Source organism: Staurois parvus, unplaced genomic scaffold (assembly GCF_062004578.1).
Source record: "Staurois parvus isolate SC_StPar_1 unplaced genomic scaffold, SC_StPar_1.0 ptg000101l, whole genome shotgun sequence".
Classification (NCBI taxonomy): Eukaryota; Metazoa; Chordata; class Amphibia; order Anura; family Ranidae; genus Staurois; species Staurois parvus.
The window spans coordinates 1,055,145-1,081,187 of record NW_028317897.1 but is presented as its reverse complement, the minus strand read 5'-3'; the positions used below and the strand labels follow the sequence as shown (position 1 = coordinate 1,081,187).

Below are 26,043 nucleotides of genomic sequence, written 5' to 3'. Positions count from 1 at the left end.
AAACATTATCCATTCACCATTTCTTCAGCCTCTCACAGTTTATATACACATAGTAAACAGTAATTCCAAAAACAATTTCCAAATTATAACCCTTATGGTTTAACTAAATTGAAAAAACGAGAGCAGAAGTCTAAACCAACTGTACACATTATCATTTCCTTTTTATTTTTTTGCATTTAAATATACAGCTAGAAGTAAGATGGTAAAACATAAATAATTCAAATTGCATGTAAATACATTCAAAGATAGATGTATAACAGGTTTAAATTTTAAAATAAAAAGTCCTGTCTTGGTGCAGAAACCACAAAATATCTTCCATTACTGTTAGACCTCATGGGAAAAGGATGTTTTTTTCCTCCCCTGGATGCCTTTTCTCCAGCAGAGAAAAAACAACTTAAAAAACCATGCCGAAAGTCCTGTTTTGCAAATGCGTTTGGGCGCATTTAGGCGTGTTTAGGCACATCAAGTGTTTAGGTGTTCATTCATTCCATTGGCCAGAATAATAAATCATTCTGGCAATTTGAATGAATGAATGGTCAAGTTTTAAATGTGCTTATTTAAAATGTTTCCACTAAAATGCTCCTCTCTTGAGTCCTGAATGCACAAGTGATGTTTTTTTCTGCCTCTAAACACCTAGGCTGACATATAGGGGCATTTAGAGGCAGAAAAAAAGTCAAATGCCTCTAACAGAGGCGTGTTTAATGCCCTGTGTGCATGAGCCATTGTTAGCTAGCAGAGATTCTTTTTTGCCCCTCTGTGATTTAGTTTCACCTTTTTACTGGGTTCTGTTTTTATGGCAAAGCCTTACCAGCTGCCATTCCTATATTAAGTGGCAAGTACAGGCACTTTGACTGGGGTAATGGCAGGTGGCAGGGCTTATCCATGATGTCATGAAAAAACAGACCCTGTATAAATGTGATGCTACATAAGAGAGGAACACAATGGAGGCTTTTTAAGGTTTTTGATGTAATAGCAGACATCTTGAGTACTATTGGCAACGTCAGGGACTTTTTTACGGTATCATAACTGTTACACTACAGATGTATACCTCAGTAAACTAAATTTTTATTTAGTTTTACCTAAAAAGACCAGCTTTACATGCTCACTGGTTAGTAATAATACCCCAACCTTCACACTCACCAACAATATGCAAGACATATATGTAAATAATGTTGATCAAAAGATGGAGTAATGTCTATATTCAGTCCGTTTACAGTGGTGAACAGTATTTCTTATTGCATTTAAAGAAAGAGTTTGCTTCTTCAAGAGATTTATATGATTTTTTCATTTGGCTGTGATGGGGGTCAGCAAGTTACTTTGCTACTCCATAGTTTTCTGCCTTTACTCATAGGGTATTCTGTGGTTGCTGCACTTAGGCAGGACTTTTATTTTTTAAATTATAAAATTAAGTATACGTTCACTTGATAGATGTATCAAAACTGAAATTGTTAAGGCTAGGTTCACACTTATGTGGGTGATTGCAGGTGCAGAAAAGACACCTGTTCCTGCACCTTTAACCACTCACAGCCAAAACACTGCTCTTTATAGACGCTCAAGGCTGCTACTCATTCTTGATGGCATCCCCACGCCAGGAAACGCAGGCACAGCAGCCCATTCACATGAATGGGCTGTCCTGCCTGCACAAATGCAGCTTGCAGATCTTCAATAGTGTGAACCTAGCACTAAAATGAAGGGGTCATAATGAGAAACAATAATCTTTGATGTAAAGCTTTCTTCCCATCTAGCAATCCACAGAATATAGCCAACTTCAATATCAAAGAGACTCTGTTACCTAAAAAATAGGGAGCTGCTAGCAGGTATGAAGAGCGTTGGTTTCTGCTATGCCCAAATATGTGGCACTTTGGACAGACAAAGCTCCAACACTTACTGGTAGTGCTGAACCTTGCAGCTTTCTCCTGCAGCCACATTTCTTTTTTCACATTACTACAATTGGTTGTCTTGTGTGCCAACAAGAATGTGTGGTGGGGTGGACCCAGAGGCGTAGCTTAAAGCTTGTGGGCCCGGATGCAAACGTTGACCTTGCCCCCCACTACCTTTCACCGTGCACCAAGATACTCCCACTGCACGTCAAGATATGATAGCTGTATGGTGGCTGTCTCTCTCTTCTCTCTCTCCTGCTGCCATCTGCATGTGCACACAAGGTGAGGGCTGGCAGGCCATACTCAACGCTGTCGGGTGAAAGTGGTAGGTTTGTATGTAAAAGGGGAAACTCAGCAGGCCCTCTGACTTCCAGATCCACATACAAGCGCACTGCTTTCACCCAACATCTTGCAGTGTGGCCTGCTTGCCCCCACCTTGTGTGCACGTGCAGGGCTGAACAGGGGAGGGAGGGGGGTACTGTACTGGGCTGGGTGGTGGGCTGATCAGAGAGTGTGCCACTGTATATATCACACTTTTTTTTTTTAAACACCTTTCTTTTATATGTTATTAAACAGCACCCAGTTACCTCTCTCATGGTAAAGCTGCAGTGACATGGAGGTGCAGGATATTAGGGAAAAGTAACACCCCGCTTCCTGATAATGACACATGCCCTCCTGCCTCCTCTTGGTATTGACAGATGGCCCCTCCTTTAAGAGCCCCCCACTTCTGCTAATCATAGATGACCCCCTCCTCCAGTAAAGACAGATTACTTCCACTCCTGGTAATGACACATGTCCCCCACCAGGTAATGACAGATGACCCTTCCCCCTCCACCAGGTAATGACAGATGTTCCCCCCTTCCCCCACCAGATAATGACAGATGACCCCTCCCCCACCAGGTAATGACAGATGGCCCCCCTCCCCCTCCAGGTAATGACAGATGACCCCCACCTTCAGGTGCCCTCCTAGTAACGACACATGACCCTCCAGGGAATTATTGATTCCCCCCACCATCCTGGTAATGTTACATTAACCTCCCCCTCTATGTTGACAATGACAGATTCCCCATCCAGCTCCCCCTCTGCTCATCCTGCTCAAACTGTCATGGTAAATCCTGCAGCCTTTGATGCCCACAGTCCCTCAGGGGCCCCTCAGGAGGTGTCACAGGATTTTGTGAGAATTTTTGTTTGAGTGTCAGCAGCAGTTGTGGGATGGGGGCGGTGTGTGTCTGTTCTCTGCACAGATCCGACCGGTATCTTTTTACCTCCCCAATGACATCAGTACCAGCTCCTGATCAGTGCTTTCCTTCTCTTCCCTTGCTCAGCCCAGTGACAGCTAAGTGTCCATCCTTGCCTGGTTATCAGCAATGACACTTTTCCGTCCAGCAGGGCTGGCCTCAAGCAGTCCTTCCTTCACTACTCTCAGGACTTGAATGGAGCCAAAAGCTTAGAGCTTTCGCTTTGCTGTGGATTTGGCTTTGACCATCATAGTGACAGGGAGACAGCACGGGCCCCCCTTGAGCACCTCCGCAACATCGCCAAAATACGCACGTTCCTAACCCCAGAAACCACTAAACAGCTCATCCACTCCCTCATCATATCACGACTCAATTACTGCAACTCCCTCCTTACTGGCCTGCCTCGCCGCTGGCTATCCCCGCTTCAGTCGATCCTGAATACGGCTGCCAGACTCATTCACCTTTCCAACCGCTCCGGTTCTGCCACCCCCCTCTGCTAATCCCTCCACTGGCTTCCGATTGCGCAACGGATCAAATTCAAAATCCTAACACTGACGTACAAAGCCGTCCACCATACTGCCCCGAACTACATCACCGACCTAATATCCAAGTACCACCCAGCACACACACTCCGCTCCTCACAAGACCTCCTTCTCTCTAGTTCCCTGGTCTCCTCCTCTCATGCCCGCCTCCAGGACTTCTCCAGGGTGTCACCCATCCTCTGGAACTCCCTGCCCCAACCCATCAGATTATCACCTACTCTCCTCTCCTTTAGGCGCACCCTGAAAACCTATCTCTTCAGGGAAGCCTACCCCACTCCCTGCTAACTTGCCGACCTCCTCCACTCTTCCTACCACTCCATCCCCCACAGCTTTCTCCTCCTGTGCCACCATCCCCTCCCTCCTAGATTGTAAGCTCAAAAGAGCAGGGCCCTCGATCCCCTCATGTTTTGCATTGTATGGTTATTGTTCTGTCACATGTTCTGTCCCCCTTTGTAATGTACAGCGCTGAAGAACTATTGGCGCTTTACAAATACTGTATAATAATAATAATAATAATAATGAGCGGGGGTCATAATTGTGACCCCTGATGCTATGCCTTTGGGTGGACCTACTCCACCACTACCAGGACGTTGCAGAGTTTTGCCTGTTCAGAATAGTCCAGAATTTGGTCATATTAGAGAGGATTAAGAGCTGCTGCAGGTTTATTTTGGCACCTCTAACTGCCTACACTAAACAATAGTTATCTTATTATTTTTTTTTAAAGCGACAGACGCTTTAAGCATCCTATAGACTAAACCAGCTGCAAGCAAAGATTTGGAAATATTTTATTTTATTGTGCAGATATGAGACCTTTTACATATATCATTGTTGCTAGTAGTTTTTTTATGAGGTTTACTTGTACTTATGTTTACAAATTATGCTAAGACAATATACAAAAAAGGCCAAGTAGATACCATAAACACATAGAGATAGTTTAGATGTTGGCATACCTGTCGTCACTAATGCGACTCCACTGTCTGGAGAATGGTTCCCGGGGGAAGTTGCGGATGGGATTTCAGCTAAAGTTGAAGATGCAGCCGGTGAGAATGGGACCGGAGAGGGTGTAGAGATTGCAGGCTCTGACAGTATCATTTCATCTGTGTCTTCTGGGAAAAAGATTAAAAGTGTAAAATAGTTTTCTCTAATAAAGATATAATACATTCTGAGTCATCATGCATTCCAGCATTACCCCTACTTTCAATGGCAACAGAGACTGGATAATCCTGCCAACAGTGGGAAGTGGGGGAAGACCCAAAGTTTGTGTTTGACTGATCTGCTCAATGGGTCCAGCTGGTGAGTAAATAAACTCTTCTGCAACCAACAAAAAAATGGATAATTAGTTTTAGGTGGATACAGGTTCACCCGCCTCATCCTTTTAAAACCTACACCTGGCTATTTACTTTGAAAATGTTTGCCTGTTCCTGATGAAAGGGCTGAAATTCTCTCTGTGGGTGGCTCTGTCTCCACTCTTCTGCCCAATATCCAGTTAGATGCAACTGTTTTTAGGTATTCTCGCAGTCGGTGGCACCAGTTGACAGAATACAATTGGAGCAGTGGAAGATTTGTCCATTCCTGCTGTATAGCATGAATGGTGGAACCTAAGAGTTTATGGCCAGTTTTAGACTATAAATACACAGGCTCTGTGGTTTGTTAAATATAGGTAAGCCACTGAGTGAATGTAATAGACAGTGTAGTCAACCATTTGCCATATTAAAATGTTTTGCTACCTAAAACAAAGAAAATACAGCTACTGCTTTCAACCACATGAATTTTCCAAGGAGAAACAAAGCCCTATTTTGTCACTACTTTGCCTTTAAACAATAGAATATATATATATATATTGTGTCTCTTTGTGGAAGAGGCCAACTTAGTAGAGGCGGGATTTTACTCCACCATTTCAGAGCAGGGACATAGTTATGGGGCTCAAAGGGGTTGCAATTGTGACCCAGCCCCATGCTTCAGGGGACCTGTGTGGCTATCCCTGTACACCTGGATAGGAGGGGCGGTGGGAGCAGAATATAGAGGAACTAATCCTCTCCATTTTTCTCCTGCACCTGCTGAAAGCCTGCTTCTCCTCCTCTCCCTTCCACAGGCATTCAGCAGCTGGAGGAGGAAAATGGAGGGGATTAGTTCCTCTATATGCCGCCCCCGTTTCCCCTCCTATCCAGGTCCTGCTGCCCCTGGGCCCCTGTGTACTCTCCTGGCCCCCCTTTCTGCCCCGCAGCTCTGGCGGCTTCATCGATCCCCTCCCCTTAACCAGCTGCTGTGGTAATTGTATTGTCTGCCTTTATATTGTAAGGTGCTGCGTAAACTGGAGCTATATAAATTCTGTATAATAATAATAGTAAAAAAATGTGTTTACTTCAGTTTGTGAATGAACATGAAGCTCTGTACAGAGCTATTCTTGTCCATTCATTCTGTGCCACTGTGACTGCAGAGATGGAGATTGAGGGCTGTCCCCACAACCTCCTCTCTCTATGTGTTTAGCACAAATAACATTGCAAAAGTCACACCTGTAACCAAGCCCTGGCATTCCGCCACGATTTGTGGGCCTCAAAACAGCATTAAGGGGGTCCACTGCAGAACATATGAAAGTGTCCCGCTGGGGGACCGTAATAAAAGGCCAGGAGCAAAGGGGTAAAGAGCCTTTGAATCAGTGGAAAGGGCCTCAGGCCCTGAGGAAAGGGCTTTGGGGGGGGCCTTCATGGTTTCTTGCACTGGGGCCCTGAAGGTTCTAATTATGCTTCTGTGTCAAAGCTGCCCACCTAATCACTAGTGATCTGTTAACAGGTGGAGTAATGATTAACCAAGGAGCAGGAGAGGTGGAGCAAGTACAAAGCCACACAATGAATTGAAGCATTGAGATCCTAGCACTAGGTGAGGTCCTCAGGTACAGCTTCCTCTCCAGCAAGCAGAACAGTGAGCATCACAGTAGTGATATCATGAAATTTTACTTCAAATCTGAGTCAGAGACAGGGAGCTTTGGATAATCTCACACCACGGATATACAACATGGAGGCTCAAGAAATAAGTGCCTAAGCAGAGGAAGTTTTCTTCCATTTTTTTGGAGCAATTTAAAACACAAATTAGATTTTTCAGGGTACTAACTAGGCACTATTTCAATTTCCTAATGTTCTCTATTAGACAGAAAATGTTAAATTTTTGAGTTTAGATTCACTTTAAATCAATAAATAATGTATCTGCATTAGAGAGGTTGCTTAAAGGAAGCAGATGAGACCCTCAACAGGATGGAATCTGTAGGACTTGCCCATGGTTGCATGAAAAAAGAAGATTGTCCTTATTACTTGGAAGATAGATGCATTCATGTATTGTCAGCACTGCTTTATAAAAGCAATCACGCACATGTACAGTATTTATGTCCTTAGAATAACCAGAACCATACTTACCACTGTGAGATTCTCCCTTCATGGCCCTCATAAGTTCATTGGCTCTCTCTTGGCAGTGTAAAGACTCCAATAAATAGAGGACATAGTCATCAAACATTAGGTGTATGAGGTGGAATGACCCTGTTATAGGACAGGAAAAAATAAATTAATATCTTCTTCAAATCAGACAATTATCACACTACTTTAAGTCTACCCGGTATTGTTATTTTGTGTGGAATCATCTTATGGCTTTTTGTATTTCTGGGGATTACAGTCTGAAAACTAGCTCACTTGTTCCACTACGCCAGTGGTCTCCAAACTGCGGTCTAAAGGCCAGATGCGGCCTTTTTCTTGCTTTTATCAGGCCCTTCGGCACTATTTCATCCACTGATACCAACAATGGGGCATCATTCCCCCCACTGACACCAATGATGGGGCACAATTCATCCCAATGACACTGCTGATGGGGCACAATTCCTCTCACTGATACCAATGATGTGGCACAATTCCTCCCACTGACACCAAAGATGGGGCATTGTTTTTGCTCCACTGACAGTGGGATCTTTTCTACTCTCAAAGGTCACTGTCTGGCTTTCCTAAAGTCTGAAGGACATTAAACTGGCCCTTTGCCTAGAAAATTTGGAGACCCCTGCTATACACTGATTCCTTCAATCTTGCCATTGCATTCTGTGTAATGTAAAATAAATGAAAAACTCAACAGACACTCTTACTACCCTGGAAAAGCTGGGAAAGCAGTGATAGAGAGAGAGAAGTGGAATATTTGAAGCCATTGGCCCTCCCAGATCAACCAAATCAAGTATACTTGGAAGATGGAATCTCTCTCTACAAAATTGTGGGACATATTGCCTTATTTAGAAATCGTCTGAGTTTCCTGTGAATTGTTATCCTATGGGAAAAATATCTCTGAAAACTATTTTGTTGTCTTGGTTCTTCCATTAGTCGTTTTTTTTTTTGTTTTGGTCCCCTCCGGCTTTTTTTCCCTCCTCCTTTTTTAAATTTGTGTAAGTGGGAAGGTTGATGAGTAAATGACACTCTTTCCCCACCTTTCTGTGGTGGACACCAATACCCTCTCAAATTAATGTAATCACTTAGACAAGATTATGGTCAACCTTATTTCAATGTACTATTTGGAATTTTTACACTACGCTGTCAGAATGGTTTTGCTATTCATCTGTAGACATTGTAATTATTTATCCATTTACTAGTTTAAAACAAATACAGTGCAAATTAGTGTTAGCATGTGAATTATTTTGGGTAGAATGATCCTTTAAAATTAACCTGTTTCTTCTCATACTGGGCAAAGCAAGAGGTTCACTTTGATGGCAACCCCAGGACTCCCTCCTCATCCACATGTAACACAGCTAGGTGCTTGAGCAGACAATCTTTCATATGGGCAGAAAGGAATGGAGTCATACACTCTCTATATCCACTACAAAGTATTTCTGTTCACTCCTAAAGAAGTAGGGTAGCTAATGGAACACATGCATATGCTGCTGGTTAGGAAGATTTAACAAGGCAATATCACCACCAATCAAGGACGCTGTTTCCACTAGGCAAACTAGGTGGCTGCCTAGGCTGCACTGACAACCAGGGGCGCCTGGCACAGACGGGCAGTCTCTCTGTGTGGGATGCTGCCACGTTATGAATTATCCTTCAGCTGAGGGGAGGGGCAGCAGAGGGGAGAAAGAAAGGACAGAGAAAGATGCCGGTTGTCTGGGGCCATTGTAGCAGCAGAGCTACCACTCCTTCCAGTGTTTCTCTCAGACCCAGTCTCTTACTGCAACCTGAATTGCAGCTGTTGATTACTGTGGAGTTCCAGTCCTTCTCTTCCCATTCATCAATGGAGGTGGAACTCCACTGCAGAGGAAGGTAATGTCTGACTCTGATGTCTCATGTCTGTGTGAGTGTGACCCGGCTGGCCGGATATCCATCACATGTGCTATGTGTTAGTGAGAGATGACATCATCATGATCCTACAACCTGCTCTTCTAGCGCCTGCTGGGCCTGCTGATCTGTGTTAGTGTTGGTGGTGGTGTGCTGTGTCAGATCTGTCACTGTGTAGTATTGCTCAGTTCAGCTGCATGCTGTCACAGCATTTTATCTCCCCCCATTGCCTGAGGATCCATCATCCTCCACTCACTGCAACTGTCACCTTGCCACTGCCAGCCATAGATACAGTCCATCTGTGACGCTGATTCTGTCTTTAATATTGGTGCTGGTGGCATCTTATGGCACTTATTTTTGCAAATTAAAAGAAATTTAGCAGTTTCATGTTTTGTTGAATTAATATTTTCTACTGTTTTAAAAAAATGTTTCCATTTTTTTTTTTTGGGGGGGGGGGGGGCACAAGTAGCTGGTTTTGCCTAGGGTGCAAAATAGTCTAGCACTGGCCCTGCCACCAATTTAGGCATTTCTTGCTGCAGTACGGTCAAGAAGGGTGGTAACAAGTATCAAGTATTTCTGATTGTCAAAAGCAATCTTTTTGACAGAAAGAAATTGTTCTAACATATTGATAGCCAGTTATCCCCTTTCTAATAAATGAAGTAGTGTAAAGACTTTGTGATACATACTCCACATGTATCTGAAGACCAAGATGATGGTTGCAATAGTTTTTTGTTGGCATGCCATGCCAATCTGTGAAGTTCAGGCAACCTGCTCACAAACAGTAATTCTCAGTCTAAATAATGTTGGATCTCTTGCAAATAGCTACCAATCAGAAGTGTGATTGGTTATTACAGGAAAACAAACACTTTTCTTCTAGTTTGCCTAATTTTGAAAATCAATCCTACAGTTTCCTCTCTATAGCAATTAAGACATTTTAATAAAACTACTTTTTATTAATATGCAAAATATCTATCACTATTAGTATAGAAAGACCTGTAGAGAAGTTAAGAAAATACCAAGAAGCATACTGCAGTAGCTGGGATCATACCAAAACTAGGAGCACTGTGCAATGTCATATCCCGAATGACTCTTGTACCAAAGCAAGACCAAATTAAAAGGAACTGCTGTGCCACTCTCTTCAGTGACCCCGTTTTTTTGGACGCTACCTACAAAGGTAAGAACAGTAAATTAGCATATCTGTAAAGATTCTCATATAACCAGATTATGGAATAGCTAATTACAATTAATCGCATTGAGCTAGACTTGTTCTGTAATGTTGAAGATGTAGCTAAACCACTTTTTCAATGAATGTCAGAAAGGTACCACAGTATTTATATCCATACAGGTAGCACAGGCAACTCAATACAATCAGCATGCAATGTGTGACTGTTGTTTGTCCAAGAACATGAAGAGAGGTGTGAAATCTGTGAATCCACTTTGTTCTAGTTATGTAATCCTATACTTGGTGTCAAGAAGTGTCAAGAAGTCTTCATAGGTGCTAATTACTCAATTTACATGGCTAAAGGTGTAAATTATGGGAATACCTGTATCTGTTGTAGCTAACCTTTACACAGAGGAGGTGGAGAAGAGAACCTTACATTTTTTGAGAGGCAGAAAACAAAGTCATTGGTTCAGGTATGTGATGATACATGGGTCAAGATTAGAAGATCATACAGACACTTAAGCTCATAAACTCAGAGGATGAAAAAACAGATTTACATGGAAAGAGGCACACTATAACAAATTATCCCTGTCAAGGAAGGGGGTGACTTTAAGGTCTACAGGAAACCTTCACTGACAGACCAGTATCTGCATTTTAACTCCCTCAATCCACTGGTGTACACAAAATGGGGGTTATTAGAACTCGGAAACATCAAGCTGCTAACTACAAATCCAGAGTCTATCAGTAGTACTTTGAAAGTTTGTAGCTGCCCAACATGGACTGTCATTAAAACATCCACAAGGTCTACAAAAATAAACTAGGGGTGAAGCAGAACATACTGAGTAATATAGTCATCCCATATGTAGCTGGAGTGTCAGAAAAATCTAGGAAGAATCTTTACCAAACATTGCATCCCTGTGTCTTTCATGCCAGCAATATACTGAGAAGCTTAAGCATCCAGAAGGTCCCACACACAAATACAATCAACTTAACTTGGTATATGCAATACAGTGTAGTGAGGAATGCAAGACCTATACATTGGGGAGACAAAAAAACCTCTAAACAAGTGAATGACACAGCACAGGAAGATAAATTCTACAAGTCATGACTCAGCAGCCCTCCTGCATCTTAAGAGAAAGGAACATTCTTCTTCAAAAAAACTCTGAGATATCATGTGACCGTAACCCAAAATGTCAACTGATGCTGGAAGATGTGAAAAGGTGTGTCACAATAATCCATTCCAATCGATGCAGCACTATTGCATGCTTTGCATGGTACATTTCATTTAGCCCACAGAAATATCTCCCTACCATGAAAGGACTTGTTGTCTGTGTTTACTCCCTTGGCTAAAGGTTTCCAGTCATCCCCTGCCTAAGCTGTTATATGCACTGCAGATGGATGATTTCCTGTGGTTGTGTTTAGCTTTTGAATAAGACATGTGTACTCAATGTCTAATGCACATAAAATTGGACGATAGTGATAATAATAATAAAAGGAAGAGAGAAGGAAAAGAAGAAGTAGAAGGAGCAACATAATTTATTCCCATAACAACATATTATTATTATACAGGATTTATGGAAACTTACTCTCACAACACACCGGTCTACCATGGAATCCAGCCAATCAATGTAAGCTTCTATTGGAGATTGCTCTTCTAATAAATGATCAAATTCCTGGTATACTGCAGAAACACGAAATTGTTAAAAACCATAACATATCCACCAAACCACAGACATTGTTGTTACCTAAGTGCAGCTTTCCACAAAAATGGAGGAAAGATTGATGTTAATTTGCCTGAAGCCACCAATCAGAATCCAGATTTAAAATTGCCAGTTGATTGAATGCTTTGGGCAACAGATATCTTTTATTGGATGTTCCATACAATATTTCTACATGTAGCCAGGTTGAAAATATTTAGAATAGCAAGAGTTTGTACTGTGTTAGGCATTGATGAAAGCAGTAAGTTAAAAATGTACGTGATATCCTCAGCTGGGTGATATTCAAAGATTCAAGCTTTTGAGACGTTAGGCTCGCTTCATCGGGTATTTTTATATCTAACACATTTTGTAAGCTTGTATCATTAACAGCCAATAAAAGGTGTTGTTTTAAATTGGTGAACTTTCTGCTGTTTAATACTAGAATGGAGGCAAAGTTTTGCAAGCCAAAATCTCTGGTTCAAGCAGCCTCACTGAGAATGGTAACTTGGATGTAGGGGTCTCATCTCCAGGACAGTCAATTTTCAGAGGAAATTGCTGAAATGCAGATGAAGGAATGTGCTATTTCTGCCTTTGAAGATGCAGGTCCCAGACAAAAAAAGTGTTGGGCCACTTGTCCTGCATATTTTTTCAGTTCAGTAACTCACTATATTAGGCCGCCACCTTTAAAAAGCAAAGCAGCAAAGGTGACAGGTTTTGTGATCTGAAATTTGAATATCCCCAGACAGCAGTCCTCAGTTTGAGCAGTGTGACTATATATGGCAGGGGTGCTCAACCTTTTGAAGAGCGAGGGCCACTTAAGTAATTTGGTAACCGGTCATGGGTCACAGTGAAATTAAATTGTTCAGAATATTGAATGTTTTATTTGAATAGCATAATAAACATTTTCCTCCTTCAGCCTCTGAATGCTGGCAGGAGAAAGAAGAGGAGAAGCCGTCTTTCAGTGGTTGCAGGAGGAAAATGGAGGGGATCTGCTACTATATATGCCACCCCCGCCACCCCTCCTCTTCAAGTGTAAAACAGAATGTGACAGGGAGGCTGCATAGGCCCCCTGGAGAATGGGGCGAGGTCCCCATTGCGACCCCTGATGCTGTGGTTGAGGAGTTGTGGTAGAAAAACATGTCTAAACAAGTCCTTACGGTCCTGAGCCCCTAGGGCTGCTTTCATTCCAATGCACTGCAGGTTACCCACACTGCAAGTGCAGTGCAGTGCACCTGCGGCTTTCCGGCTGGTTAGCTGTGCTTTGCCATAGACTTCTATTATATCTTGTGGATGTTAAATCTCTGGAGTTTTTGTGCATTTTCAGAAATCGCACCAAACCCACAGGGTATATTAGAAGTGTGCTTCCCTAGTTTGAGGTTGAGGGCCACATCAGAGGGCTATGACCTCAGGGGACCACAGGTTCAGCACCACTGATATAAGGGAACGTTTACATCTCCACAAAGTCCTTATCTCAATGCACTACCCCATTGGCATCACCAGTACCTATACTTGCCAATAGACCATAAAAGATCAGTTCTGTAATCTGTGGACATGTATGTGGAACTTCATGCAGAAGTGGGATCAGTTATTGCAAAAACTGCATGGAAAAAGTTGTGCTTAGGATACATTGAGGGTTTAGTCACAAATGCCTCGTAAATTCACCTGGGCTGTTGGCAACAATAGGTTCTTAACATTTATATAAATAGTTTCATTTATAAAACAGCTGCCACTATCATGATTAGGCTTTAAGTTGTGATAACAACATGCTAACATCCTCAAATCTTACACTGGACAATGAGCTTCCTGTGCTCGTCCCTGGAATCTTCTATAGTATACAGACTCTGTTTGGTAATGCTATTAAGGTCCACATTCCTCCAGTCTTCCAGCATCTGAAATGTAATATCTGCGCTGTGTATCACTGTCCGTGATGCCTGCAATCCACATGTAAATCAGCAGTGAGAACAGACAGGGATCATTATTCAGGGCTCATGCAGTGCAAATATTGTTTAAACAACAACACAGGCTGATGCATTTACATAAAAATTCTGAGTACATACAGCCATGGCCAAAAGTTTTGAGATTGACACAAATATTAATTTTCACAAAGCCTGCTGCTTCAGTGTCTTTAGATCTTTTTGTCAAATGTTACTATGGTATGGCATCCTGCAGTATAATTAGAAGCATTTCATAAGCGTCAAAGACTTTTATTGACAATTACATTACGTTTATGCAAATAGTCAATATTTGCAGTGTTCACCCTTCTTTTTGAAGACCTCTGCAATTCGCCCTGGCATGCTGTCAATCAACTTCTGGGCCACATCCTGACTGATGGTAGCCCATTCTTGCATAATCAATGCTTGGAGTTTGTCAGGATTTGTGGGATTTTTTTTTTGTTCACCCGCCTCTTGAGGATTGATCACAAGTTTTCAATGGATTAAGGTCTGGGGAGTTTCCTGGCTATGGACCAAAAATGTGGATGTTTTGTTCCCCAAGCCACTTAGTTATCACTTTTGCCTTATGGCAAGGTGCTCCATCATGCTGGAAAAGGTATTGTTCATCACCAAAATGTTCTTTGATGGTTGGGAGAAGTTGCTCTCGGAGGATGTTATTGTACCAATCTTTATTCATGACTGTGTTCTAAGGCAAAATTTTGAGTGAGCCCATTCCCTTGGCTGAGAAGTAATCCTACACATGAATGGTCTCAGGATGCTTTACTGTTGGCATAACACAGGACTGATGGTAGCTCTCACCTTTTCTTCTATGGACAAGGTTTTTTCTGGATGCCCCAAACAATCAGAAAGGGGATTCATCAGAGAATATGACTTTACCCCTGTCCTCAGCAGTCCAATCCCTGTACCTTTTGCAGAATATCAGTCTGTCCCTGATGTTTTTCCTGGAGAGAAGTAGCATCTTTGCTGCCCTTGTTGACACCAGGCCCATCTTCCAAAAGTCTTCACCTCACTATGCATGCAGATGTACTCACACCTGCCTGCTGCCATTCCTGAGCAAACTCTGCACTGGTGGTGCTCCGATCCCACAGCTGAATCAACTTTAGGAGAGGGTCCTGGAGTTTGCTGGACTTTCTTGGTTGCCCTGAAGCCTTCTTCACAACAATTGAGCCTCTCTTCTTGAAGTTGTTGATAATCCAATAAATTGTTGATTTAGGTGCAATCTTGGTAGCAGCAATATCCTTGCCTGTGAATCCCTTTTTGTGCAAAGCAATGATGACTGCATGTGTTTCCTTGCAGGTAACCATGGTTAACAGAGAAAGAACAATGATTTCAAGCACCACCCTCCTTTTAAAGCTTCTAGTCTGTTATTCTAACTCAATCAGCAAGTTAGAGTGATCTCCAGCCTTCTCCTAGTCAACACTGACACCTGTGTCAATGAGAGAATCACTGACATGACGTCAGATGGTCCTTTTATGGCAGGGCTGAAATTAAGTGGAAATGTTTTTTGGGGATTAAGTTCATTTTTTGTGGCAAAGAGGGACTTTGCTATTAATTGCAATGCATCTGATCACTCTTCATAACATTCTGGAGTATATCCAAATTGCCATTTTAAAAACTGAGGCAGCAGACTTTGTGAAAATTATTATTTGTGTCATTCTCAAAACTTTTGGCCATGGCTGTACATGATGAGAAGCCATATATATATAAATTATCAGCCTCTTGTACAAATATTGCCTGTTATGTCCATAGTAACCAAGCAGACTACATTCACCTGCCACTTTATTAGGTACACCTGTTCAATTGCTTGGCCAATCACATGGCAGCAACTCAATGCATTTAGGCATCTAGATGTGGTGAAGACAACTTGCTGAAGTTCAAACCGAGCATTAGAATGGGGAAGAAAGTGGATTTGAGATACTTTGAATGTGGCATGGATGTTGGTGCCAGATAGGCTGGTCTGAGTATTAAAAAAACTGCTGACCTACTAGGATTTTTGCACACAACCATCTCTAGGGTTTTCAGAATGGTCCGAAAAAGAGAAAATATCCAGTGAACAGCAGTTGTATGGATGAAAATGCTTTGTTGATGTCAGAGGCCAAAGGGAATGGGCAGACTGGTTCGAGATGATAGAAAGGCAACAGTAACTCATGTCAATCTGGACCAAAATCTCTGAGGAATGTTTCCAACACCTTGTTGAATCTATGCCATGAAGAATTAAGGCAGTTCTGAAGGCAAAAGGGGGTCCAAGCAAGGCGTACCTAATAAAGTAGCCGCTGAGTGTTTTTATGCGAGGTGCAGAACTATAATCACCAATAATTAATCACTAAGACAGGGTTCACATTTGTCAGGTGTGTTAAGGCACAGATCTTAAAACACGCTACGTGGCCATTTTGAATGGGCCACCGATGCACTCGAGTGCAGCTAAACCAGACCTGACTATTTTTTTCAGGAATGCACAGCAGTGCGCATCAGTGTGTTTTACGGTATGTTGCCTTATGCTGCAACATAGACACATTGCTTTACTCTACCAATTCACATTATGACAGGCCATACATTATACAACTTTCATTATACAATTTTTCTTTAGATTTACCAAAACCATAAAATATGGTTATATATGTTCAAACCTAAACACTTTCAATTTGTATGGAATCAGGCAGGGCCTTGTACTACACAGCTAAAAGTAAATCTAAAGGAAATTGAATAGGAAAAATGTATAATGTATGGCCAGCTTAAAGGATAAGTTCACCTTTCGTAATGTTACATGTTACACCCATATTCGGGGGGTAACATGTTACAAACAAATAGACCCCCAAACCCAGTTGTGACAGCTAGCAGGGGATCTGCTTCTCTGTGCTAGCTGTCACAATTAAAAAAAAAACGCTCTGCTCGCCGCGTCACTCATTCACAGTATTCTGTGAATGAGAAAACTACAAGTTCCAGAAGTCTTTGCGGCTGTCGGCTTGTAGTTCTCAATAAAGTTAATTGAGCCTTCCTTGTCAGTATCTTTATTATTTTTTGTTAGAAGGTGAACTTATCCTGTAATGCTTTACCATGTGTAACAGCGTACTGCAGCACAAGTGTGTTATCCTAGTGCATTGGCACACCAACATATTCAGAGTGAGAAAGAGACACAGAAAAATGTTTATGCAGCATATTCACCTGACACAGGTGGTTTAAAGATGTCTGTCGTCGAAGGATTTGTGAGAACCTTTTGGACACTATGAAGATGATAAAAATGAAAAAAAAAATAAAAGAATTAAAACAACATTGTAGGCTTTTTATGATAAAACTAAGGCTGGCCATAGACGGGCCGTTTATTGGCCGAATTGCCATCGAATTGCTGCCACCAATGCTTACGAAAAACGTCCGTTTTTCGTGGATTTTCCAGCATGACCGATAAAAAGAAACGAGAAGATCCGCAAAAAAACGGCCGAAGGCATTGCCCTACTAACGGTATGAATATCGGCCGATTTTTCGTTCGGATGAAAATTCGGCCGATAAACGATCCGTCTATGGCCTGCATAAGGCTTGGTTCACACCTATGCTTTTTGCTTTTGATCCTTTTTATGGTGGTTTTTGCATTGTGCTTTGCGTTTTTGCCACATTTTGCATTTTTTTCAGTTTTTTTTTGTTAAAATGGAAATTTTTTGTTGCTGGGCAGAAAAAAAAATGCAAAACGCAAACGCACTACATGCGTTTCAGCAGCTTCTCCATTAAACTCTATTGTAGCAAAAATGATGCTTTTTGTGTTTACAAAATCCCTGACCCTTTCCAAAAACGCAGCAGCTCAAAAAAGCATAGATGTGAACATGTCACATAGGAAACCATGTTAAATGGATTTCTGCAAAAAGCACAAAAAAAACGCATTGGTATGAACCAGGGGTAAATGTTGCATTACACCATTTTATCAGTACACTCAGGTATTATCTAAGCTTATAAGATAGAGGTGCTACAACACATGAAATACGGGCTCACGTTTTTCGTTCCCCTTGCCTTGCATTTTCCCAATCATAGAGTAAATTATGACATCCATTTTCAGCAGTACTGCATAACCAAAACTCCAGTTGACAAAACAAAATAATGTGTCAGAGGATCACAGAACATTGCATTTTTATATCACCACATGATGTGAATAGGTGCAAACTCTCGGTTTCCAAAAAATGTAATTCCCACGATCAGTACTTTATTGGTTTTCCAGCTGCCATAACTCCACAGGGGTCATGTAGTGGACATACAAATAGTCACCCAACATTAGTTCAAACCATAGAAAAACAGAAAGGAGTGCCTGACCAAAACCAATTGAAAGAGTACAAGATACCTTTAATTGTTGGTAAAAAGTCATATAAAAACATCCAACACGTTTCAGGGCAATGCCGCTTCCTCTTCATCAGGGCTCCACAAAAGAAAAAACTTGGAGTAACCACAGTGACTTCAAGAATCTGCATTAGACCCAGTACTGAACTCTCCACAAGGACTAACAACTTAAAGCGGAGTTCCACCTGAAAAAAAAAAATAAAAGTCAGCAGCTACAAAAATTGTAGCTGCTGACTTTTAAAATACAGACACTTACCTGCCCCTTTGTCCAGCGGTGTCCTCACCATGGCTGGTTTCAATGGCCATCTACTCTCCCTGGTGCCGGCACCTTCAGTGTGAGCACCTGGCTGTGACAGCTTGCGGCTTCACAGCCGGGTGCCCACTGCACATACGCGAGTAGCACTACGCTTTGTGAATAGCCCCTTAGTCTTCTGGGACCTGTCACGTGTCCCAGAAGACTACGGGGAGAGAGGACAACTTTCGCTTCCGATCACCTAGGCGATCGCAGCGGAAATGGGAGTGGGTACCTGTCAAATTCGGGTACCCGCTCCCCAAAGGTGCCAATCCTTAATGGGGAGCGGGGGACAAAAGCTTAAAGTGGAACTTCCCCTTTTGGATAGAGCTCCGCTTTAAACAGCAATTGGTCATCAGCAATCTTCTGTCTACAAAAATATAGCCACTGTTCCTTATTATTTATTTATTTCAGGTACACATATAGCACCGTCGATTTACGCCTTCGCTTTACATATGTATATTGCACGTTCACATCAGCCCCGCTCTCAAGAAGCTTACAATCTAAGGTCCCTAACTCACATTCATACATACACATACTAGGGCCAATTTAGACAGAAGCCAATTAACCTACCAGCATGTCTTTGGAGTGTGAGAGGAAACCGGAGTACCCAGAGGAAACCCACACAGGGAGAACATACAACTTCTGTGCAGGTAGTGCTGTGATGGGCATTCAAACTGACAACTCTAGTTCCTTAGTATATAACAGCTGTGCAAATCTAAACCAGGGTAGACAACTCTGCCCCCCATGATTCATGAGGTACATCCACTTTGTGCTGTGCAATCTGTGCCTTTTTCAGCATAATGGAGTGAAATAGATGGGTATTGACGTCGAGTTTTTTGGTTTTCTGTCACTGTACTATACATTAGCTTCCTCCCTAGTCCAAGCAAACAAGATAAAAATGGATAATGACAACAAAATCTCCTAGTCTAAAAAGCAATATTTTTATTTTCTGTATCCTATATTAATAATATTAATAATATTTAAAATGCTTAAAGAAATCATTTTGCATTTGCTTTAATTCTTTTTCTTTTGTCTTTCCACCATTAACATTCTGCACCATTAAATCATGTTAAATAATACACATGTATAATGCACATTAACCCAGAAGTGACACCGTCCAAGCTCACGCTCTTGATCCCCGGCTAATCCTTTTTCTTAATTACAGGATGACGGTGAACAGCTTTTCTCAATGGAGAGTGCGTGAATGCTTTGAAATGAGAAAGGATTAGTTTGCAGGTGATGGTCTTGGCTCTCTGCGGTGTGCTAGCGGTTGGAGTATGATAGAGAGTAGCTAGCCTGCTGGGCCAGAGTCATTTGATAACGTCCCTTGCTGCATTTTAATAATAATCTGCTGCTTTTGTACTTGTGCATAAAATAAAAGCCTTTTTAGCATAGAAAAACATGGATTATCGCAGGCTAGAAAAAGACATAATTAAGTACACTACACCTTTCTACATTAAGAAAAGCTATTCAAAAATAGTTTAATTAGAGAGCAACTTCAGCAAGTCACAGAAACACCAAAATTGTGCTAAAGTTAGAAGTCTGTTTGGTGTACTTATATCCTACTTCTATATCATCATATAAGAGAGATTCAAAATGATTTTTGCAGTGCCTCAAAACGGAATGCAGCCTCTTATCACATGACTCTAAGTGTTCTATATTCACTTCATTGTGTTGAGTAAGGAGCCATCTATTGGGCATTCACTGTAATTGCACCCTTTATGTATTTTTATCAATAAAGAACAATAAGTGTCTCATGCTGGTTAAGAATAAAGATTTCCCATCTAACACTGCAGCCATTTTAGCTTCATGAAGAACACCAGTGAAAGTCTCTATTCTCCCTTTGATATACTGTACATATCCCTGTAAGTTCACTCGTTGTGTTTGTTAAAGTCACGTATATATCTAGATCGCATTTAAATGTATTTAATGTGATTTGTAGGTAGCTGTTTGCAAGAAATGTGTTCATTGTATGCATTTGTGAGAGACATATATAAAAGCATATTGTAACTTCAGTTTATGTAATTGTATTGTGCTGTTACAGAACTATTCACAGAAGTAAATTCAATTTTGGAATGAAATACAACGCTCCTTTCGTCAGTTTTGCTAACTAGCTGTTGGCTAACGGTTAGTAGGACAGCATACCAAGCATGGCTTGCAGTTTCACAGGATCAGATTAATCAATAAGATAATGAACCTGGAATCCAAAGGGGTCTAGATGTACAAGATGCCAAGATGAAACTCAGAGCCAATAAGCAAGCGGCTCTTGTCAATTGAGTAAGTTTAAAGTGGACCTGTCATTAAACTAATTTAATGCTTCACACGTATCAGTCAGGCATATGTTTGCATTACCAAATCACATTACAGATTAAGTAAAGGACCACTTTCATGGTATTAATATGTTGTAAAACATATGTAGCTGAGTTCCATCACATGATCTAAAGTGTATGTAGCTTTGGTCACGTAATCTACAGCTACCATAAGTACTCTGGGTGTTTTATGTCTGTAATCAGCAAAGTTCACACTCGTTGTTGATAGCTCATGCATTGACTGGGTGCGTTGGGCCTGTGCAGAGAGTCCACTGCTTCATTACATAGAGCATGGGTCCTCATGTGCAGCATGCTGGCAGGAGAAAGGTTTTCTTCTCATGCTTCAGTTGTTTTCTATAGCAAACAAACCCTAAAATGTTGCACACCTTCTATTTTGATGCATCTAAAACTGAAACATGTCCAGAGAATCTATCTTTTTTTTATAACATTTGCTTTTTTTTTTATATCTTTACCTAGACTAGTTGCTACCTTTATGCCCCTTCTCTTGCATTTATCCCCACTGGGGCACTATTCATCCCAGGGACAAGAGACACTATTCTGCCCACTGACACCAACAATGGGGAATAATTCCTGACACACCAACAGTGGGGAAATATTCCTCCTATTGACACCAATGACGGGGCACTAACCCGCTTATTAATACCACAGATGGGCCACTATTTACTGCCACTGATGCCAGGAAAATTTCTATTCCTGCTGGTCATAGTCCAGCCCTCCTAAATTTTGAAGGACAATAAACTGGTCCTTTGTTTCAAAAGTTTGGAGACCCCGACCTAGACTTAAGTTTAATTTCAACTGGAATTTAGGAAGAGGATTTCCAATTTGTTTTGATAAATAAGCATTCCTTTGTGGACACGTAAGCGTACCATTCATGTCAATAGGGACACATGGAGTGTGAGTTCCCGAATGCAGACAGCGTGAGTTTGGGGACATGCACCCGCACACACGGATGTCAAATATGAGTAGCAGCTGTGTCTGTGCTGCTGCTGCATCCCAATAGACATGAATGAGTCTGCCTGCAGGCAAATGCGTGGAACACTTGTGCATCCTGTGCGTACAGCCCTTTGCATGGGTGGAAGCTTAGGTACACTGATATGAACGAGGCCTTGAAATATATTTTCAGACACCCATAACAAGAAATCCCAAACTGAATCAATACCTACACTCAAATTTGATATTTCGTAAATTTTCCGGAAGGTCGTGCAGAGCCACTTTCAACCATTCATCCAGCTGTTTTGCAAATTTTCTTATAACTTGCGTCAAACTGAAAGAAGAAAAGTGTACACACAATATGTAATCAGTAATGACACTTTATGGGATACCATTACATAAATTACAAGAACCATTGTATCTACCTCTGTGAAGCTAACAGCACCAGAAAACCTAAACACAGGCTACAGATCCAAGAAAACAAGTCGGGTCCAATCAAAAAATGTTTTGTAATTTCTAATGTCTGAGAGCTTTTTTTTTTTTTCTAAATATAACTTATTGGCAATTGTGTTTGAGGTTGGGATGGCTTACTAACCTATGCCCTAGTCATTCAGGTAAAGTGTGATATTTACACAGACATCCCGAAGACCAACGGAGAAAAGCCTTCCTATGTCTTCCCACCTGTCCTCTCATTCAGCTTCCCTTGCTCAACCCCTGTGTGTTGTAGTCTTGCCTGCTCAGGCAATATGGCCACCCAAGACTAGATGCCTCACTATCCAAAATACATTCAGAATCCTTTGCACCTAGAAAATAAACTACTGTATGTACACAGGCTTGTGATAATCAAAACTCTCCACATTCATTGTATTACTAAGCAGAGCCATGTGGTGCTTTTATTGACTTCATTATGGGAAGACTTACATCATCCTTCAAAGGCCATGATGAACTCATCAGGCTAGAGGTCGACAGCTTATTGGTTTAGAGAAGATAACTTAGAACTCCTTGGAACTGAACATTTAATGATTAGCATGACTCATAGAACTCATGGATTGCTCAATGGCCAAAATGTCATTGCTGACCTGTATTATTATTATTATTATTATACAGGATTTATATAGCGCTGACAGTTTGCTCAGCTCTTTACATTATAGTGGGAGACAATACAGATCAACACAAGAGGGATTTGAGGGCCCTGCTCCTTGGATCTTACAATCTAGGAGGGAGGGGTTAGTGGTACAAAAGGTGATAACTGTGGGGGATGGAGTGGTTGGAAGAGTAGAGGATTCCAGTATTAGCTGAGGGCGGGGTAGGCTTCTCTGAAGAGATAGGTTTTCAGTGATCACCTAAAAGTGAGCAGAGTAGGCGATAGTCTGATAGATTGGGGTAGGGAGTTCCAGAGGATGGGTGAAGCCCTGGAGAAGTCCTGGAGACGAGCATGGGAGGAGGAGACAAGGAAGCTAGAGAGTAGGAGGTCTTGCGAGGAGCGGAGAGTACGGTTTGGGTGGTATTTAGAGACAAGGTCGGTGATGTAATTTGGGGCAGTGTTATGAACGGCTTTATACGTCAGTGTTAGTGTTTTGAATTTTATCTGTTGGGCAACTGGAAGCCAGTGGAGGGATTGGCAGAGAGGGGTGGCAGATACACAGCGGTTAGTGAGGTGGATGAGTCTGGCAGCAGCGTTCATGATAGATTGAAGTGGGGATAGCCTGCGATGAGGTAGGCCAATGAGGAGGCAGTTACAGTAGTCAAGGCGAGATATAACAAGGGAGTGAATAAGTTGCTTAGCGGTTTCCGAGGTTAGGAACAGTCGTATCTTGGAGATGCTGCGGAGGTGAAGTCTACACGATTTTGTCAGCGATTGGACCTGGGGCTGACAGGACAGATTGGAGTCTAGGATTACACCTAGTACCCTGGCATGAGGGGAGGGACTGATGATAGTGTAGTCTTGATGAAGAAGTCAGGGGAGGGGGCACGGGCTGGGGGGAATACTAAAAGCTCAGTTTTGGAAAGATTGAGTTTGAGGAAGTGGAGTGACATCCAAGCCGATATGTCACTTAGTAGGCTAGTAATGCGAGTTGAGACTGAAGGGGTGAGGTGAGGGGTAGAGAGATAGATTTGTGTGTCATCAGCATAGAGATGGTAATTGAAGCCATGGGAGTTTATCAAGTGACTAAGGGAGGAGGTGTAGATGGAGAAGAGAAAGGGTCCAAGGACAGAACCTTGAGGGACCCCTACAGAGAGAGGGAGTGAAGAGGAGGAGGCAGCGTTATAGGTAACACTGAAGGAGTGCTGCAATAGATAGGAGGAGAACCAGGAGAGAGGGGAATCTCTGAGGCCAAGAGAGTGAAGTTTTTTGAGGAGGAGGGAATGGTCAACCGTATCAAAAGCTGCAGAGAGGTCGGGTAGTAAGAGTACTGTATAATGGCCATTGGTTTTAGCAGTTAGTAGATCATTAGTGAGTTTTAGTAGGGCAGTTTCAGGGGAGTGTAGAGGGCGAAAGCAAAGACTGTAAAGGGTCGAGAAGGTTGTTGTTGGTGAGGTGGGAGCTTAGGCAATTATTTTTAAATCCCAACTGAACTTTCACTTTAAATCAGCAAAGTAAATTCAAGATACATCAAAACAGAAGATGTGCAATGTCTTACCATTAGTTTTCTTTAGAAAGCAGCCAAAACCTGGGTAGAAAGCCCCTCTCCTGCTAGCAGCTACAGAGAAGGACCCTTACTTTGTGCGTAAGCAGAGGTCTCTTTGCAAAGGTACAACATGTCCCTGCTGAGTCAGAGCTAGAGGTCTATAATCAGCAGGGAGAATGAAGTTTCTGATTGCAGAGTTCTAGTTCTGACTGAACGGGGTAAGTCAGGCCTCTGCAGATACCACTGATTCCGCAGAGAGAGCAAGGGTCCTTCTCTGCTGCATGCTAGCAGGGTATGCATTTTGTTGTGATGTACCTGAAATGCATTTAGCTGATTTAAGCTGAACATTCAATTGGGCTGAAGGATAAAGAACTATAACTCACATATATATGTTCCTGTTCTCAAGGAGCTTACAGACTAAGTTCCCAATTGACCTACCAGCATGGTTTTGGAGTGTGGGTGGAAACCCATGCAAGCTCAAGGGGAACATGTAAGCTCCAAACAGGTAGTGTTCTGGTTGGGATTTGAAATGTTGGCCCTAGTGCTGCAAGGCAGAAGTGCTACCCACTAAGCCACTCTACTGTCCATGTATATAAAAACATTACAGAATGGAATAGTGTGAGTGCACCCACCTGTCAGGCAACGCTTGTAATACTGTTGGCATCAAAACGCCGGAGATGGCTTTATATAATATAGAATCGCACACTCCCACTATATTCACCACCGTGGACGAGCCCAGGACTGGCAGCATGTGTGGAGGCATGCCTTGCCAAAAGTGCAGGAGAAAACTTTGAACCTAAAAAAAAAAATCACAATTCTAAGCATAATTGCTGGGATACCCTCTGGCTTCTTATGCCCCACAAAGCCATAATGATGTCACCCTTACATAGTTAATTCACATTGTGGAGAAAGCTATGGGGAGGGGGACACCATAAATTGACATTGTAATAAAAACATTAGTGAATTCTGGTGGAGTTGTCGCAATTGACATCCATGAAAGATAAAAGAAGCTAACATGCAATTCAAATCTTGGGCAAAGTTGACCTTTTAAGGTAGACCAGTTGATAATTTTACAAGGCTGCATGGATACATTTTTGACGTCTCAATAAATAACAACAGTTTAATTTTTCAGAAAAGCTGCAGTTTTATAATTAAAAACATTTTTTAAGCTCCATTGCCTAGGGTGAGATGATATCGTCAGTAGGCAGGCAGGCTGGCAGGAGGAAACATTTCTTCAGTCTCCTCCAATTATCACTCTTGTCACATTGTAACTTGGAAGTGACTCATAAGAGAGACTGCAGCAGGGGCTGACCTGTGTCGGACATTTGTTAACACAGCCAAGAATTACACAGACACCAGGATTAACATGATACTGTCATCTATGTGCCACCATCTCTGTCCAGGAAGTAGATTTTGACCCATGATGATGCCTGAATGAAGATGTCACCATCCTTCTGGAGAGGAAAGTAGATCAAGCATTGCCAGGGGAAGTACTGTCAAATATGTGAGAGGTGATGCATATCTGTAAGGCCCCTTTTCACACAGGCGGTCCGATCAGGTCTGCACGTCAGTTTTTCAGGTGGACCTGATCATTATGGTGTGTGTGTCCCTATAGGAATTGTGTCCATTTACACCTGCCTACCTCCAATCCAATCTGCTAAAAAAACCCGAAAGGGACCTGTCCCCCTCCATCAAGGCGGATCAGAGGGCAGTTGGATAAATGGACAGCAGAGGCCGTTTACACCCCGGCCGCCCACAAAACAGAGCAGGGTCTGTCTG

At 42.1% G+C, this 26,043-nt stretch overlaps 1 protein-coding gene across 3 annotated transcripts in view; it reads right to left on the bottom strand.

Annotated features, from left to right (window-relative positions):
* RFX4 (regulatory factor X4) overlaps positions 1–26,043 on the bottom strand; it is a 125,206-nt gene that overhangs the window by 24,159 nt on the left and 75,004 nt on the right. For all 3 annotated transcript variants that reach the window (XM_089671195.1, XM_089671197.1, XM_089671196.1), the window contains exons 8-15: positions 24,897–25,060; positions 21,868–21,968; positions 16,925–16,983; positions 13,597–13,741; positions 11,700–11,794; positions 10,000–10,117; positions 7,068–7,187; positions 4,611–4,766 (exon numbers count right to left, since the gene is read on the bottom strand). In XM_089671195.1, coding sequence (XP_089527321.1) covers positions 4,611–4,766; positions 7,068–7,187; positions 10,000–10,117; positions 11,700–11,794; positions 13,597–13,741; positions 16,925–16,983; positions 21,868–21,968; positions 24,897–25,060 — 958 coding nt within the window. The remainder of the gene's footprint in view (positions 1–4,610; positions 4,767–7,067; positions 7,188–9,999; positions 10,118–11,699; positions 11,795–13,596; positions 13,742–16,924; positions 16,984–21,867; positions 21,969–24,896; positions 25,061–26,043) is intronic.